Genomic DNA, 17,260 nt, shown 5'->3' on the forward strand with positions numbered 1-17,260 from the left:
GACCACAGAATCCAGAAATTGTAAAGGAAAATATTGATAAATTTGAGTGCCTATGAACTTAAAGTTTCTGTACAGATAAAGGAGAACATAAACAAGAATTAAAGACAAATGGAAAACTGGGGGTAATATTTGTAATATGTCAGAAAAATGGTTAAAATCCTTTATATATAAGAAGGACTCTCACAAATCAATGTTTGAAAGACTGAATTGAAAAATGGGCAAGGACCTGAATGGGCAAGCTAAAAAAGATAAAATACCCAATTAAAATATGAAAAGAACATTCTATTTCATGCTTAATAAAGAAATACTAATTACAATAACAGAGATATCACTTATTGCCCGCAAGATTGGCCAAGATGAAAAAGACTAACAAAACCAATTGGCAAATATGTGAGGCAGCATGGCCTTACACACTGGTACAACCTTCCCAAAGAGAATTTTAGCACAATATACCAAAATGGAAAAAGCAGACCCTTGACCTACCTACCAATCCAATTTCTAGGAATTTATCCTAAAGAGATAATTACATAGTTGGATAAAAATGTAAGCACAAGGATGCTCATTACTGTTGTTTATAAAAGAAAAATATCAAATAGTCTAGACGTTTAACAATACAGAACTGATAAAGTAATTGAAAAGTAACTTTTGGAGTATACATACAATGATATATTTTTCAGCACGAAAAATGGCTTGACTTTTATTTTTATTGACATAAAAAATGTCTGCAACATACTGTTGTATGCAAAAAGCAGGCTATAAAAAGCACACGAAGATTCCATTTCAAGATGGCAACATAGGAGGATCCTGAATTCACCTCCTTTCATGGACACACCAGATCTACAGCTACATATGAAACAATTTCCTGGGAAAGAAACCCAAAAACTAGCTGAGTAACTCCCATACATCAGGCAAACGAGAAAAAAAAACACATCAGAATGATACCGGCTCAACACAAGGTTGACATAAGGGAAACCATATTGTAGAAAGGAAACCATATTGTAACTCTGAATGACCTTTGATTAACTAACCCCGCTGGATATGCACCCTCCAGGAGATATACAAATTCTGTAGATTTTATGGCCCCTCCCAGCTGCGACAAGTTGATAACTTTGTTCTTCTGAGTTCCTTAGGAATGTGATGACCCCCTGGCAGAGAGCCTTTGCTGATAGCCATCATCAATGACAACTGAAAGATCTGGTGTGGTGACTCTGGCTATTCCTTATAATTTAATTGGGGATCAAATGTGTTTCTAAACTGTCTGTGTCAGTGATTCACTCACGTGAACAGTAACCTTTACTATACATATTAAAGATTGTGTTCTTGTTATCTTTAAATCAGGGTGTAGGGTATTGCTCTGGTCTCTGATAAACAAAAGATTATCAGGAACTAAGACTAGATGTCTGCCCCCACCCAGAGATAAGACGCCTTCCCCACCTGGAGACCAGCTCCCTATATAACTGGCCTATAGTCTTTGTTCTGTAAGATGGTTCTTTCAGACATTAGTCAGCCAACTTCCGCCTTGCTAGCAAGCTGTAATAAAACCCTTTCTCTCCTACCACCTTGCCTCTCGACTATCGGCATGTCCTGCGGCAGGCAGACAACATCCCTTGGGCGATAACAAGAGCAGGTAGGAGAGCCTGAGACACAATCTCACCATAAACCCCATCCCTGGTATGGTGACCCACAACCAGGAGGGAACTCACAACCCCAGGCTTCTCCCTGAGGAGCCAAGGGTTTGAACCTCACATCTGGCACCCCAACTTCTAAGACCTGCACCTAAGAGATGAGCCCCAAAACATCTAACTTGGAAAGCCAAGTTAGTGGCTTGGTGCTTGCATCCATGAGACCCACAGGGCTATAGCCAACTGAGAAATGTTCTTAGAGAGCTCATCTGGACTAATGCGGCTACCCCCTCAGGGCCCAGCACAGAGGCAACCCAGTGAAACACATCCAGTTTTTCTGTGAAAGAGGCTTATTTGTTTATCTTAAAGCATCACCCTGAGGGGCAGGCACCTACTTTAACACACATCCAAGGGCCTACTGAAATACTCTCCAAGGATGAAGGCCAGTGGGTGCCATCTGTGCACTCTCCCTCTGCCTTGCTCTAGATCTCTGGTATGCCCCAGAAAGGAGCTTGTGCACACATCTGGTGCCCATTTATGTGGCTACCACCCAGAAGACACTCCTTGATTGCCTGGCTCTGGCAGCCAGCAGGGCTTACATTCATGGATCCCACAGAACTGTAACAAATGTACAAAGAGTTCTTAACAAGCTATACCCCAGAGCACAGCAGCTGAGAGCCAGCAGACTAAAATGCCATCTTTCTGGGAAGGAGGCCTATTACTTTATCTTCACAGCTGTGGCCTGAGGAGCAGGCTTCTAATTAAACACATATTGGGCTGGCCCTGTGGCTTGGCAATTAAGTGCACGCGCTCCACTGCTGGCGGCCCGGGTTCGGATCCCGGGCGTGCACCGACGCACCACTTCTCCCGCCATGCTGAGGCCACGTCCCACATACAGCAACTAGAAGGATGTGCAGCTATGACATACAACTATCTACTGGGGCTTTGGGGGAAAAATAAATAAATAAAATTAAAAAAAATAATAATTAAACACATATCTAGAGGCCAACTGTAATCCTCTCCAGAAACCCCATAGGACAGGTGCTATCTTCACACTCCCCCACTGGCTCACTCCAGATCACTGGTATCACCTGGAAAGGAGCTTGTGCATATGTCTGGTGCCCCAGTTTTTGTGGCTGCCACCCAGGGGACACCCCTTGATCACCTGGTTCTGTTGGCTGGTGGGACCTACATCTGTGGATCCCATAGCACTGTTAATAAACAAATAGTTCTGAACTGATTACCACCCTCCCCAGCCCAAGACACAGTGCAGAGACAACAGACTAAACCACACCCCCAGTCTTTCTGTGAAAGAGGCCTATGGGCTTATCTTCATAGCTGTGGCCTGAGGGGAAGGCTTCTACTTAAGCACACATCTAGGGGCTGACTATAATCCTTTCCAGAGACCAGGGAGGGCAGTGAACATCATCTTTGCACTCTTCCTCTGCTCCATGCCAAAAGTAGTAAAAGTGACTATAACTACAATAATTTGTTAATGGATACACAAGATAAAAAGATGTAAATTGTGACATCAAAAACAAAACGTGGTGGGGGGGTAAAAATGTAGAGCTTTAGAATGCATTTGAGCTTAAGTTTTTTGTTTTGTTTTTTTTTTTGTGAGGAAGATCAGTTCTGAGCTAACATCTGTTGTCAATTCTCCTCTTTTTGCTGAAGAAGACTAGCCCTGGGCTAATATCCATGCCCATCTTCCTCCACTTTATGTGGGACGCTGCCACAGCATGGCCTGACAAGCGGCGCATAGGTGCATGCCTGGGATCTGAACCCGGGCCGCCAGCAGTGGAGTACGTGCACTTACCCACTACGCCATGGGGCCGGCCCCTGAGCTTAAGTTTTTATCAACTTAAAATAGATTGTTACATCTATAAGATGTGTTATGTAAGCCTCCTAGTAACTACAATGCAAAAACTTATAGTAGATACACAAAAAATAGAGAAAGGAATCCAAGCATACTACTATAGAAAACTATCAAATCACAAAGGGAGAGCAAGAGAAGAAGAAACAAAAGAACAAAGCCAGAAAACAATTAACAAAATGGCAATAAGTACATACCTATCAATAATTACTTTAAATGTAAATGGACTAAATTCTCCAATCAAAAGACATAGAGTGACTGAATGGATTAAAAAAACAAGACCCATCTATAGGTTACCTATAAAAGACTCACTTCAGATGTAAGGACACACACAGACTGAAAATGAAGAGATAGAAAAAGGTATTCCATACAAATGGAAACCAAAAGAAAACTGGGGTAGTTAAACTTTTATCAGACAAAATAGACTTTAAGACAAAGACTGTATTAAGAGACAAAGAAGGTCATTACATAATGATAAAGGGGTCAATCCAACAAGACAATATAACATTTGTAAATATTTATGCACCCAACATAGGAGCACCTAAATACACAAAGCAAATATTAACAGACCTAAAGGGAGAAATAGAGAGCGATACAATAATAGGAGGGGACTTGAATACCCCACGTTCACCAATAGATAGATTATCCAGACAGAAAATCAATAAGGAAACGTTGGCCTTAACAACATGTTAGATTAGATAGACTTAACAGATATATACAGAACATTCCATCCAAAAGCCACAGAATACACCTTCTTCTCAAGCGCACATGGAACATTCTCCAGGATAGATCATATATTAGGCCACAAAAGAAGTTTTAATAAATTTAAGAAGATTGAAATAATTATTAAGAATCTTTTCCAACCACAATGGTATGAAACTAGAAATCAATTACAAGAAGAAAACTGGAAAATTCACAAATATGTGGAGATTAAACAACATGCTACTAAACAACCAACAGGCCAAAGAAGAAATCAAAATCAGAAAATACCTTGATACAAATGAAAATGGAAATACAACATACCAAAACTTATGGATGCAGCAAAAGCAGTTCTAAGAGGGAGGTTTATAGTGATAAATGCCTACATCAAGAAACAAGAAAGATCTCAAATAAACAATCTAACTTTACACCTCAAAGAATTAGAAAACTAAGAACAAATTAAACCCAGAGTTAGTAAAAGGAAGGAAACAACAAAGATCAGAGTGGAAATAAATGAAAAAGACAATAGAAAAGATCAATGAAACTAAGAGCTGGTTTTTTCGTTTTGTATTTTCTGTGAGGAAGATTAGCCCTGAGCTAACATCCATGCCGACCTTCCTCTATTTTGTATGTGGAACACTGCCAGAGCATAGCTTGATGAGCAGTGTGTAGGTCAGTGCCCGGAGTTCCAAACCTGTGAATCCCTGGCTGCTGAAGTAGAGCATGTGAACTTAACCACTACACCACCGGGCCAGCCCCTAAGAGCTGTTTTTTTTTTTTTGAAAATATAAACGAAATTGACAAACCTTTAGCTAGACTTACCAAGGAAAAAAAAGAGAGGACTTGGGGCCAGCCCAGTGGTGCAGCGGTTAAGTGCACACGCTTCACTTTGACAGCCCGTGGTTCGCAGGTTCGGATCCCAGGCACGCGCTGATGCATCGCTTGTTAAGCCATGCTGTGGCGTGTCCCATATAAAGCAGAGGAAGATGGGCACGGATGTTAGCCCAGGGCCAATCTTCCTCAAGGAAAAAAAGGAGAAGATTGGCATCAGATGTTAGCTCAGGGCTAGTCCTCCTCACAAAAAAAAGAGAGAGGACTCAAAATCAGAAATAACAGAGACATTACAACTGATGCCACAGAAATACAAAGACTCACAAGAGACTACTATGAACAATTATACTCCAACAAATCAGATAACTTAGAAGAAATGGATAAATTCCTAGAAACATACAATCTACCAAGACTGAATGATAAAGAAATAGGAAATCTGAACAGACCAATTACTAGTAAGGAGATTCAGTCAGTAATCAAGAACCTCCCAATAAAAAAAAAGTCCAGGACCAGACGGCTTCACTGGTGAATTCTACCAAACATTTAAAGAAGAATACCAATCCTTCCCAAACTCTTCCAAAAAATAGAAGAGGAGGGAACACTTCCAAACTCGTTTTTTGAGGCCAGCATTACCTTAATACCAAAACCAGACAAGGATGCCACAAGAAAAAAAAAACAACAGGCCAATATCCCTGATGAACATAGATGCAAGAATCCTCAACAATATATTAGCAAATTGAATTCAGTAATACATTAAAAGAATCATACACCATAATCAAGTGCGATTTACTCCACGGTGGCAAGGATGGTTTAACATTCACACATCAATGTGATACACCACATTAACAAAATGAAGGATTAAAATCATACGATCATCTCAAAAGATGCAGAAAAACCACTTGACAAAATTCAACATTCATTTATGATGAAAACTCTCAAGCAAGTGGGTATAGAGGAAATGTACCTCAACATAATAAAGGCCATATATGACAAGCCCATAGCTAACATCATACTCAATGGTGAAAAGCTAAAAGTTTTTCCTCGAAGATCAAGAACAAGACTTGCCCACTCTCACCACTTTTATTCGACATAGTATTGGATGTCCTAAACAGAGCAATTAGGCAAGAAAAAGAAAGCATCCAAATTGAACAGGAAGAAGTAAAACTGTCACTATTTGTAGATGACATGATATTATATGTAGAAAACCCTAAAGACTCCACCAAAAAACTGTTAGAAATAGTAAACAAATTCAGTAAAGTTGCAGGATACAAAATCAATATACAAAAATCTGTTGTGTTTCTATATACTAATAATGAACTATTAGAAAAAGAAATTAAGAAAACCCACTTACAATTGCATCAAAAAGAATAATATACCTAGGAATAAATTTAACCAAGGAGCTGAAAAGACCTGTACACTGAAAACTATAAGACACTGATGAGAGAAGTTGAAGATGACACAAATAAATGGAAAGATGTTTCATACTCATGATTAGATGAATTAATATTGTTAAAATGTCCATACTACCCAAAGCAATCTACAGATTCAATGTAATCCCTATCAAAATTCCAATGGCATTTTTTACAGAAATAGAACAAACAATCCAAAAATTTTTGTGGAACCACAAAAGACCCCAAATAGCCAAAGCAATCTCAAGACAGAAGAACAAAGCTGGAGTATCACACTTCCTGATTTCAAACTATATTACAAAGCTATAGTCATTGAAATGGTATAGTATTAGCATAAAAACAGACACATAGATGAATGGAACAGAATAGACAGCCCAGAAATAAACCCACACCTATATGGTCAACTAATCTATGACAAAGGAGCCAAGAATATACAATGTCTGGGTTTCATATGAGCCAACCCCCTCTTCCCACTTTTTGCAATTTTTCACTTCCTTTATTCTGAGACCCTGCTCATCCTATGCCCTCCTCTTCTCCTTAAAACATTGGGTCACCTCTGTACAAATCAAAGTTGAATTCAGTTCGCACTGCACCCTTTACCCTGTTGCAATAGTTATTACTGATCAAACTCTGTCCTTACCAACTTAGTGTCCAGCTTTGTTTGTCTTTAACAATGTACATTTTCAGTGCTTATTAGAAATCATTTATGGAAATATGAAATGGATATGTTTTTCACTTTGTTAACTCGTGAAGTTCTGTGTATGATCTCATGCATCTATTCATTGGATTCCCTGCTTCTGGAGAGGGTCAGGTATTTGATAAGACAACATCATTGCTCAGCTGTAACAATTCAACTAGGGGTTTTTGACATTCTTGAAAGATAAACATTTGTCTTTTATTCTTATCTATGGTGGATTTTTTTTCTCTGCAGGAGTTTAAAGTTTTTATGTAGTCTTTTCCGATATGTTTATACTATAAAAGAAAGGGTTTTCCAGAATTCCGAACTCTCCCTTTTCATGGAAGTAGTACCTGGCAAAGTGAAATTAAGTCTTATTACAAGCTTGTTCCACCCTTGACCCCTGCCCCCTGTAATTCACTCTCTACATAGCAACTAGATTCTTTTTCTATAGTGCAAAGCTGATGATATTACTCACCTTCTTAAAATCCTTAAATTATTTCCTACTACTCCTAAGAAAAAATCCAAAGTCCTCAATCTGCATATAAGGCATATTCTCTCCATTTTGCTCACCACTGCTATTTTCTGTTCCTGGAACACACCAATCCCTGCCCCACCTCCAGGCCCTGCACCAGCTGTCATCTACTTGAAATGCTATTTCCCTTTACATACTTCAGGTCTCAACTCCAGTGTCACCTTCCCAGAGAGGCCTTGCCTGAAAAGACCTGTCACTCCCTTTTCCCATTATAGTATTATCTCCAAAAGACTTATCACAATCTGAAATTACCTTAATTATTTGCATATTTGTAAAATAGTCTTGAGAGCAGGAATCTTGTGGTGGTGTGCTGCCAAATATTTAGCAACAGGTTTTCAAAAAAGAAAAGCTCTGATGGTAGCATTTGCCAATGTCCGTGGTATAGATAATACCATAGCTCATTTCAAGCTACAATGTGACATTAACCAGCTTGCAAACTTTCCTGAAACTTTAACAATCAACTTTTACAAGCCAGTGCAGGCCAGCTCCCGCCCAGCACAAGAACCTTGTCTGGCTTGGTTACTGCTGCAAATAAACAGAACAACGGCAGGCATAGAGGAAGAGCGCAGTCCATGCTGGCTGAATGTTGAATTGGGATAAAATAATTCTCCATTCTACTCTACCAAATATAGATTGTAGCTAATGGAGTCCTTCGTGGTGTTCTAACTGCCAAACTGCACACAGGGTATCTAAAATTTGCAGAGAATTACTCTGAAAACAACTTGTTGAATGGTCACCAAAATAGGTTCCTAAATGAAGGAACACTCCTGCCTCCTAACGAAGAGTCTCTGTGTGTCTAACCAGCTTCTTTTCGAATCCTGAGAGGCTAAATGATTTCAGTTAGAAAGAGCAGAGAGCTGCTCAAGAGAGAACAAACAAAGAGATCTGGGAAGGTTGTAGAAGGGACCAGAGAAGAAATAGTTCAGGCCGTGCTTTAGTAGAGTTTGAACTTTGAGGGGTGAAGAGATCGAAGGACGAGAATGGAGAGCAGGGACAACTGCTGTCCTATCGGTGACAACAAAAGTGAGGCAAGCAAAGAGGATTTTTAAAAGTTTTGCTGGGAGTCACAAATGGACTTCCCCATCGACACGTCTGTAAAAGCTTTTGTAAAGGTTTAAAATGCTTTTCAGGGCCGGCCCCGTGGCTTGGTGGTTAAGTGCGCACGCTCCGATGCTGGTGGCCCGGGTTCGGATCCTGGGCGCGCACCGAGGCATCACTTCTCCGTCCATCCTGAGGCCGAGTCCCACATACAGCAACTAGAAGGATGTGCAGCTATGACATACAACTATCTACTGGGGCTTTGGAGGGAAAAAATAAATAAATAAAATCTTTAAAAAAATAAAATAAAATGCTTTTCAATGCTTTTATTGGATGCTGGACTGTGCTTCTTTTGATGTGACATCATGTTAAGTCTGGTCACAAGACAGCAGTCTTACTTGTGTTACCCAGACCTGTAGTCCCCACAGCCATGTGGCCATGAGCTACAAGGGCCTGCAACACAAGGTTGGGGTGAAGTCCAAAGCCATGTATGTGGTCAAAGGACCTTATCCATCTATAGCAGTACCAGCAGGCCCTAACTCTCTGAACCAAGGAGTGCCTGTCTAGGGCTAAGGAGTCTGACTTCTTGAAGTTTCCCAGAATAAGTGAGGAGGCAGTCCCTGATCTATGGGTAAGGGCCCTATACTGGTCCCATCTGTATTTACTGAGTCTTTAATACTTCTGTAGCAAAATTCCCCCTTTTTTGTTTTCTTGGACTATATACTCACAACTCCTATTATTTCTACAACCATTAAACTTTCTAACCAATAAATGTCTTGAAACATTTTTAGAGATATTTTTATTAAACTTATAAATATAATCATTAGAATATATAAACTTTTGACTGATTAATATGTAAACATTTTAGTTTAACTGGTTTAATAGCCTGTTTTAGGGCAAAAGAGGAGGAGGAGGAAGAAAAGAAAAAGAAGAAGAGATGGAGGGGGTGGAGGAGGAGAAGGAGGAAGAGGAGGAAGAGGAAGAGAACTAGGTGAAAGTAGAAGCTAATCTCCCAGCTGGTATCTTCCCCGTTAATGGCCTACCTCTCAGAGGGTGGGCCACAGACCAGTTGCATCAGATTCACTCAGCGTACTTGTTAAAAATACAGGTGAACTGGGCCGGCCCCGTGGCGTTGTGGTTAAGTTCACATGCTCTGCTTTGGCTGCCTGGGGTCGTGGGTTTGGACCCACACACGGCTCATCAAGCCATGCTTGGCGTCCCACATACAAAATGGAGGAAGATTGGCATGGATGTTAGCTCAGGGACAATCTTCCTCAAGCAAAGAGGAAGACTGGCAACAGATGTTAGCTCAGGGACACTCTTCCTCACCAAAAAAAAAAAAAAATATATATATATATATATATACAGGTGATGGGCCCATATACAGAATCAATTTCCGGGTGGAGTCCAGGAATCTTCACATTATCAAATGATCCTAGGAATTCTGATATGCACACAAATTTGAGAACTACATCCAAAGGAAGGCTGACTGATTAGGGTGCTATCATTTATCTTTATTTTACAAATGAGCGGGCCACAGAAAGATGAATGATGTGGCTATAAAGAGGTGAGAACCCCCTGGCTTCAGGATGCTAAGCAGAGCAGAGCCTTATCGCCTCAGGAGACCAGTCCCGGTTGGGAGATGTTTCCTGGTCCACAAGCCCACCAAAAGTGGAGTGGCCTGTAGGATAAATACCACTAATACCCAGAGAAAATGTTCCAAGTGGTTGAGAACTAAGAGACTCAATTCCTAATTAAAGCTTGAAAGATAAACTATACCTTGGTCTGATCATCCAGAAATACGATTAATATTTTACTGCTGTCTTTGTCACCATTAGGTTCTTTTCTGAAATTTGTGAAATAATAAGTATAAAAGATCTTTGAAAAGCAAAAGTCACAAGACAAAAGCTGCCCTCATTTTTCCTTAAGAGGAGTGTGCAAAATACTTCCAAAGTAGTTAAAAAACTAGTGGTAGCAAAATCTCTGTTAAATTATAGGAAATACACGTTACAGTCTGCTCAGCCTATGACAACCCCCTTTCTCCAAAAACTACTCCTCCCCAGCAGCATGTATATATAACCCTGACTCCTGGCCACAACTGATTTAGCTCAAGTGTGAACAACTGACCAGACTGGCCAGTGAGAGCCCCTCTGTAGGGGTGCAGAGAGCGCATCAGTGTCTTCTGGTGGCTGGATCTAAGGATATATGTTTGGGATTTGTGGGGCGGCCATTTACACAGGCAAGCATGGCACTCTGGTCTCCAGGGAGAAAGGAGGAAAGGCTGAATGCTCAGAGAGGCAGAGGAGTGACTGTGGGCCCCAGATAGACATGAGGAGGATACAGCCTGGATCCCCATCAGCCTCCACTAGCTGGATCAGGCCCTCCCAGGGCCCAACCTCACTCCTGTCTGTTGCTGCAGCCAGCTCAGGTGGATTTCCATTTCTTGCGACTAAAAGAGAATGACTAATGCAGGTGGGCCAGCTGTTTAGCCCTCTGAGGAACCATGACCATGTGGGTCACCATATCTGCCCATTTCCCTCCTGAAACAGGGCACCATCCACGAGTCCAGGTCACCCCTAGATTTTATCCTCACCTGCACCTGGTTTGCCTAGCACTAGACTTACCCTACCCAAGGCCACCTCCCTGCATTTTTGTGCTCTGTTTTTCAATTATACCCCTGGCCAGTGTCAGGGTTCCAGCTGTTGTCATTCAACTGCTCAAGCTCCTTGTATCATCCATTTCTTTTGCATCCTCTTGCAACAATGCCCAGCAAGATCCAAGCCCTGCAGGCGATGCAAACCATGCTATTGACTACCTGGAAGCCTGGAAGCATTTATTTGGCCTCTTTCCCTACCCAAATTTGCCAAATAATGGGAAAACAGAACCTCAGGAAAACTCATTAAGTAAATAGAAATCCTTGGCTAAAACCTTAACATGAGGGGACCCAGGGTCTGTCTTTCCCCACCTCCCTCAACCTCATCCTCCCTACAGAGACTCCTGGGCCGTACCTGGGCTATAAATGGCGCCACCATTGCACCAATGCGACACAGGGAGCCACTGGTCCCCATCCCCAAAGAGCGCATCGTCGTGGGGTAGACCTGGAGGGAGGAACACAGAAAGCATCAATTCGCTTAGGCCTCTTCTTTCCCTGAGTCCTCTGCCCTTCCCTCCCCAGGTCGGGCTTTGGTATATATATTAAATACCAAATATTCTATATAGAAACGTAGGATATAGAATAGAAGACGTTCATTTTCTCAGGTACACAACTGCGAATTTTTTAAATAAATATCAGAAAATAAACACTTAGAAATTATCCTTAAAGTGAGCAAATTCTAAAATATGTGTTTAATTAAATATTCTCATATAATTTTAGAAAGGTAAGCTCTGGAGTCAGAGGATTTCTGCTTTAGACTATAAACATATAAAGGTGGTTCTACTGAATGGAAAGAAAATACTCCCCAAATAATAACAATCTAATGAAACCTTTAATACAGACATAGTGAAAAGCATTGGCCGGAGTGCCAGAGACGTGCTACACCATGCACCATGTTCTTGTTGCAGAATCTTATGGCATATTCTACTCTCCTGTTGCAACGTTTTTATGTTTATAGTAAATCCTCATTAATCTGTACTTCATTGATTCAGAATTCTTGATAAGTAAACAAATATTATTTCATAAATGAGATCATAGGGAGACTATATGAAAGAACTGTTTTTCAAAATGTTGGAAAATTTTCTCTTAATGCTATGTAATACAGATAAAACAGTTTTTATCAATTCACTAAAGCAAAGCACGTAGCCCCTTTACTTGGCCACATCTTGTGAGCCACCATCCGTCAAATGCAAAAGCAAGATGCTTTCCTGCCTCAGAGGACACTGCTGTATTTATAGGAGAAGGTCTAGGTGTGGAGTGTCTGGTGGGGAGGTTTTTTTCTTTTTCTGAGAAATGAGGCTGCTGGCTATAACTGAAAATAATGGATTCAGATACATGGTGATGCTTTTTTCTTTGTTTTGTTCATGTTTTGACAATTCTGGGAGATGAAAGACAATCATCTTCAAGTACACATCTTTGATTCTTTTAAAAACAATAAACAAGTATCAGGAAGAAAAAGACCTAGAAATGAATCTTTAAGTGAACACATTCCAAAATGTATGTTAAATTGACTATTCCAAATACAACTTTAGAAGCACATCATATTACACACAGATTTTTAGGTTCATAAATTCACAAAATTCTAGAATATTTTGTTAACAGAACCAAATGAAGTATTATGTATATGTCAAATATGTCATAATTTCCTATTTTTATCTGTGTGGTGGGAAAAGAATACTTTTCTCTGTGACTTTCATGGTTTTGTCATGTCATAGCTGTAATCTGAACAAACTTCCGCATTTCCTGGGATGAAGTTGGATGCAGCCTCATCAGTCCCTACAGCACTGCTTTCTCTAGCGTAATCGTGACAAAACCAGTTAAAATACTAAATTTCCTATTCAGACACTGTTATTTCTAGGAATATTAGTTCTTTAAAGTGGGGGTCTACGAGGAGATCCTCTAGCTCCCTCAGGGAGGTATTAATTCAATAAATTAAGAAAGAATAAATAAAAATGAAGAATATTCGAATTTAAGCTACATGCGGCAAATAACAGATGGAGGGGGATGTGATCTTTCAAAAGAATAAAGGAGAAAAATACATTCTAATTTCAAAAAGAGAAAGAAATAGGGAGTTTTACATTTTGACAGCAGCATGCAGCTACTGGACTCTATTTCTTCTGGAAGCATGATGCTAGGACAATGAGTTGATTTTTACCTACGTGCTGTTTAGTGAGAAAGGGAGAAGGCTCCATCTTTCTTCTCAGAGACCCTCTTTCACTAGACTCAATGGGGCCGGAGAAACTCCACGGCAAATAAACCTCCTCGTGTCATTTTGATGGGATGTTTTTAGAAAATCATCAAAAGTCAACAGAAGCCAAGGGTATGTTATCTGTGGACTGACACTCTCTCTAAGCAGCTCACCTCGTGTGCTGTGATGTAACCAATCCTTTCCCAAAACTAACCTCAGCAGTGTAAATGTAGATGGTGTTGAAGTTGGCTGCCACCAAAGCCCTCAGCATGAAGAGGAAGCCAATGAGGCCAGCACTAGGGAAGAGAAGCGAGGGAAGTTAGGAAAAGCAACGTGGAGGGCCTTCCAGGGCCCCGACCCAAGTGCATTACAGATGCCCACACACACCCCCAGATAACCAGGTCCCGGGGAGATGCTGCTTCTCAACTGGCCTGATTGTGGGGTCCTAAAGCAAATACCTGACTCAAACCTTCAATCCTACCCCCACCCTCTCCACTCCCCAACGTGTGCCATTCCAGCCTGGCCACCCAGATTAGCACACTTTCTGCCAACACCCCCCAAAAATGGCTCAGTTTGCAGAATGATGTATATTATCATTGAGGCCACTCTAGGGTCACAAATTCAGAGTGAAATAAACTTTCATGCCACAGATATGTTATCCATGTCACTAAACTATCTTGAGAGTGGTCTGGATAATTTGGTAAACAACCAGAGTCCTGATTCTCCAGGAAGCTTTGCATGAAGATCCTAAATATCTCAGTTGGTGAAGTGAGTGCACCAACACTGATTCCCACATCCTGTGATAACAGAAGGAGGGGCCGGGTCAGCGGCAAGAGGAACGTGGGAGTGGCAGGTACCAGGCAAGATGGCTTTGAGCAGCCCGTTCTCTACTCCCCTGGTGAAAGGGCCTCGCCCACGGAACACCGTGGGTCAAAAGACCCCATCTCAAAACCACTGCACCAAACTAGATTGTTTTGAAGCAACCAGAGAGAAAATACCTTGAAGTGCAAATATTGAGGAGAATGAAGAATAAAGCTGTGCATCCCATGGTGATAGAAAGGCTCAGCCGTCTGCCCAGGAAATTAATGCCCAGGATATTTAAAGGATTCACTGGAAAGCAGATAACAAAGACACTTTCTGGAACCTTGAAAGCAAGTGGCATTTATCAACACTGGCATGGATTCCTCACTTTCATTTCAGAAAGAAGCAACTTCATCCAAACCTCATGTGTATTCCAGCCAAAACCCAGTCACACTGTCATCAGCTTCATGACTCCTTCAATATACTTTTCCCTCGTGGGTCCAAGAATGACAAGCACTGGTGTATATAAAGGATATTTTATGCCCAGGGTGCTTATTACATCATGTATGTCTATTGTAAATTGCCAACTTACTAGACCTATATTTTAAATGTTTTATACTGTTTTTCATCAAATCAAGGTGCCACTGATTTTCAAGTACCATTATTTTATGTCCACTAAAACAGAAAGTGCTGCAAATTGAAATCTAACAAGCCACTGTACCACACATCCCAAATTGAGATGTTAAAATGTGAAAAGAAAAAATGCATCTTAGAATTGATATAATACAGTAATTCAAAGCTCTACTCCTCCAGACCTCTCCTCCCCATGCCAATCCACATTGGAGACATGTCAGCAAGATTTGGGGACTTGTTCAGTTCTACCAGGTAGAAGCCATGTCTGTGACAGGGTCACGCTTCTCTGCTCTGATGCTCTGAGTTGCATGACCCTCAACAGGAAACAGAAGGACTCAATAGACAGAGAGACGCTTACGAGCAATTTCACCAATGGTGCTGATAATCATGGTCTGGTAGTCAGAGGGGGCAAACATGTGGCAGTGGCAGGGGCTCTGGCTTCCCTCTGGATCCCCCATGGTCACCACCACCTCGGACTCCGACTCAGACCGCGAACCACAGACCAGGTCCCGCTCCAGCAGCTCAGCGCTGGCCAGGATGACCCCGTAGTAGGCAAAGGAGATTCCCAGCCTGGAAGTGAGAACAGATCGACATTAGGAAAAGCTGTCACCAGGCCTGAAGGTGGGGTGGCACCATGAGAGGCGAGGAGAAACGGGGAGAGCATTCCAGGGGGAAGGCACAGTGCAGGGGAAGGGAAGGGAATGGAAAGCCAGGCTCACAGAGCAGGGAGAGGCTGGAGGGTGGCATCCACTGGAGGTGCGGTGGGAAATGGATTTGCAAGAAAGAGCAGGATAGGACTAGATGGTAGAGAGGACCCCACAGGCCCAGCAAAGGAAGTTTGGATTCGTTTTCTATTGCTGCTGTAAAAAAGTAGCACAAATTTAGCAGCTTAAAACAACACACATTGATTAGTTCACAGTTCTGGAGGTCAAAATTTCAGTGGTCTGGCTGATTTCTCTGCTCTTAGTCTCACAAGGCTGACATGAAAGTGTAGGCAGGGCCGCAGGCCTTTCTGTGGAGGAGAATCCCTTTCCGAGCTCATCCAGATGGTTGGCAAAATTCAGCTTCATGGGACTTAGAACTCATCTCCATTTCCTTGCTGGCTGTTCACCAGTTATTCTCAGCTTCTACAGGCTTCTCTCATTCCTTGTCTTCAAAGCCAGCAACAGTAGATTGAGTCCTTCTCATGCTTTGAACCTCTCCTTCTGCTTCTTCTCATGTTTTCTTTTCTGCTCCGTATCTGTTTCCAGCTGGAGGAATTTCTCTACTTTTAGGGACTTGAGTTATTAGATTGGGCCCACCAGTCAAATCCAGGATAATCTCCCAATTTTAAGACCCATAACCATAATTACATCTACACAGTCCCTTCACATCAGCATCCACATTAGTGTTTGATTGAATCACCAGGAGTTGGGAATCTTGGGAGTCACCTTTAGAATCTGCCCATCACAAAGTGTATTTGCAGGCCATGAGGAGCCACAGAAGGTTTTCGCTTTTGTTTTGTATTTTCTTCTTGTCTATTTTCTGTTTAATAGATATTTTGCTGAGATATAAAAATAACGTATAAAAATGTTCATATATTAAAATCAAGAAAAAGAATAATATCAGGCTCCCAGAAGCCCCCCTGGTGCCCCTTTCAGTTTCGCAGAAATGGTTGTAAAAGCCAGTTGTAAAAGACATATGGGGACAGTCAGGGGAAGTCACACAAGTTCTGGGCACTGGATGATATTAACGTGGTGATTGTTCATCTTGTTGATGTGATTATAGGATTGGAGTCATCTAAGAAAATGAAGAAAATGTCTTCAAGTAGTTGAGACTCTTCGTGAAGTATCTGGGGATGAAATGTTATGAAGTCTGTGGCTTGCTTGAAAATACTTCAGCACAGGAAAAACATAGCTGAAGCAAATATGGGTGAATACTAACGATTGTCAGATCTGGGTGATGAGTAAATCAGAGTTCATCACGGTATCCTCTCTACTTTCACGTGTGTTTGGAAATTTTCATAACGAAATATTTAAAAAGAAAACAATCCTAAACACCTCCCCTTGCTATTAATGTAGCTTTCATTTTTTCATTTAATTTCCAAATATTAAGAGTAAAAAATTGAAAAGTCTCAAGAGGAGACATACCAACCTATTAATAGTGATTATATCTGGGAAAGACAGATAGACAACCACTTTCCTGAATTCAAACACTATGGATTAGTTTTGCCTGTTTTCTATCTTTATATATATGGAATCACATAATATGTATTCTGTGTGTCTGGCTTCCTTTGCTCATTATTACATTTGTAAGATTCAGC

General features: G+C 41.2%; 1 protein-coding gene across 4 annotated transcripts in view; it reads right to left on the minus strand.

The window, feature by feature from the left end:
- SVOPL (SVOP like) overlaps nt 1-17,260 on the minus strand; it is a 77,009-nt gene that overhangs the window by 12,193 nt on the left and 47,556 nt on the right. For all 4 annotated transcript variants that reach the window (XM_087431398.1, XM_004430711.3, XM_087431394.1 and 1 more), the window contains 4 exons: nt 15,317-15,528; nt 14,523-14,634; nt 13,739-13,820; nt 11,692-11,781 (listed from right to left, as the gene is read on the minus strand). In XM_087431398.1, the coding sequence (XP_087287524.1) occupies nt 11,692-11,781; nt 13,739-13,820; nt 14,523-14,634; nt 15,317-15,528 (496 nt within the window). The remainder of the gene's footprint in view (nt 1-11,691; nt 11,782-13,738; nt 13,821-14,522; nt 14,635-15,316; nt 15,529-17,260) is intronic.

This window comes from Ceratotherium simum, chromosome 1, assembly GCF_057802395.1.
Source record: "Ceratotherium simum simum isolate JZ-2026a chromosome 1, ASM5780239v1, whole genome shotgun sequence".
In the NCBI taxonomy this organism is placed as follows: Eukaryota; Metazoa; Chordata; class Mammalia; order Perissodactyla; family Rhinocerotidae; genus Ceratotherium; species Ceratotherium simum.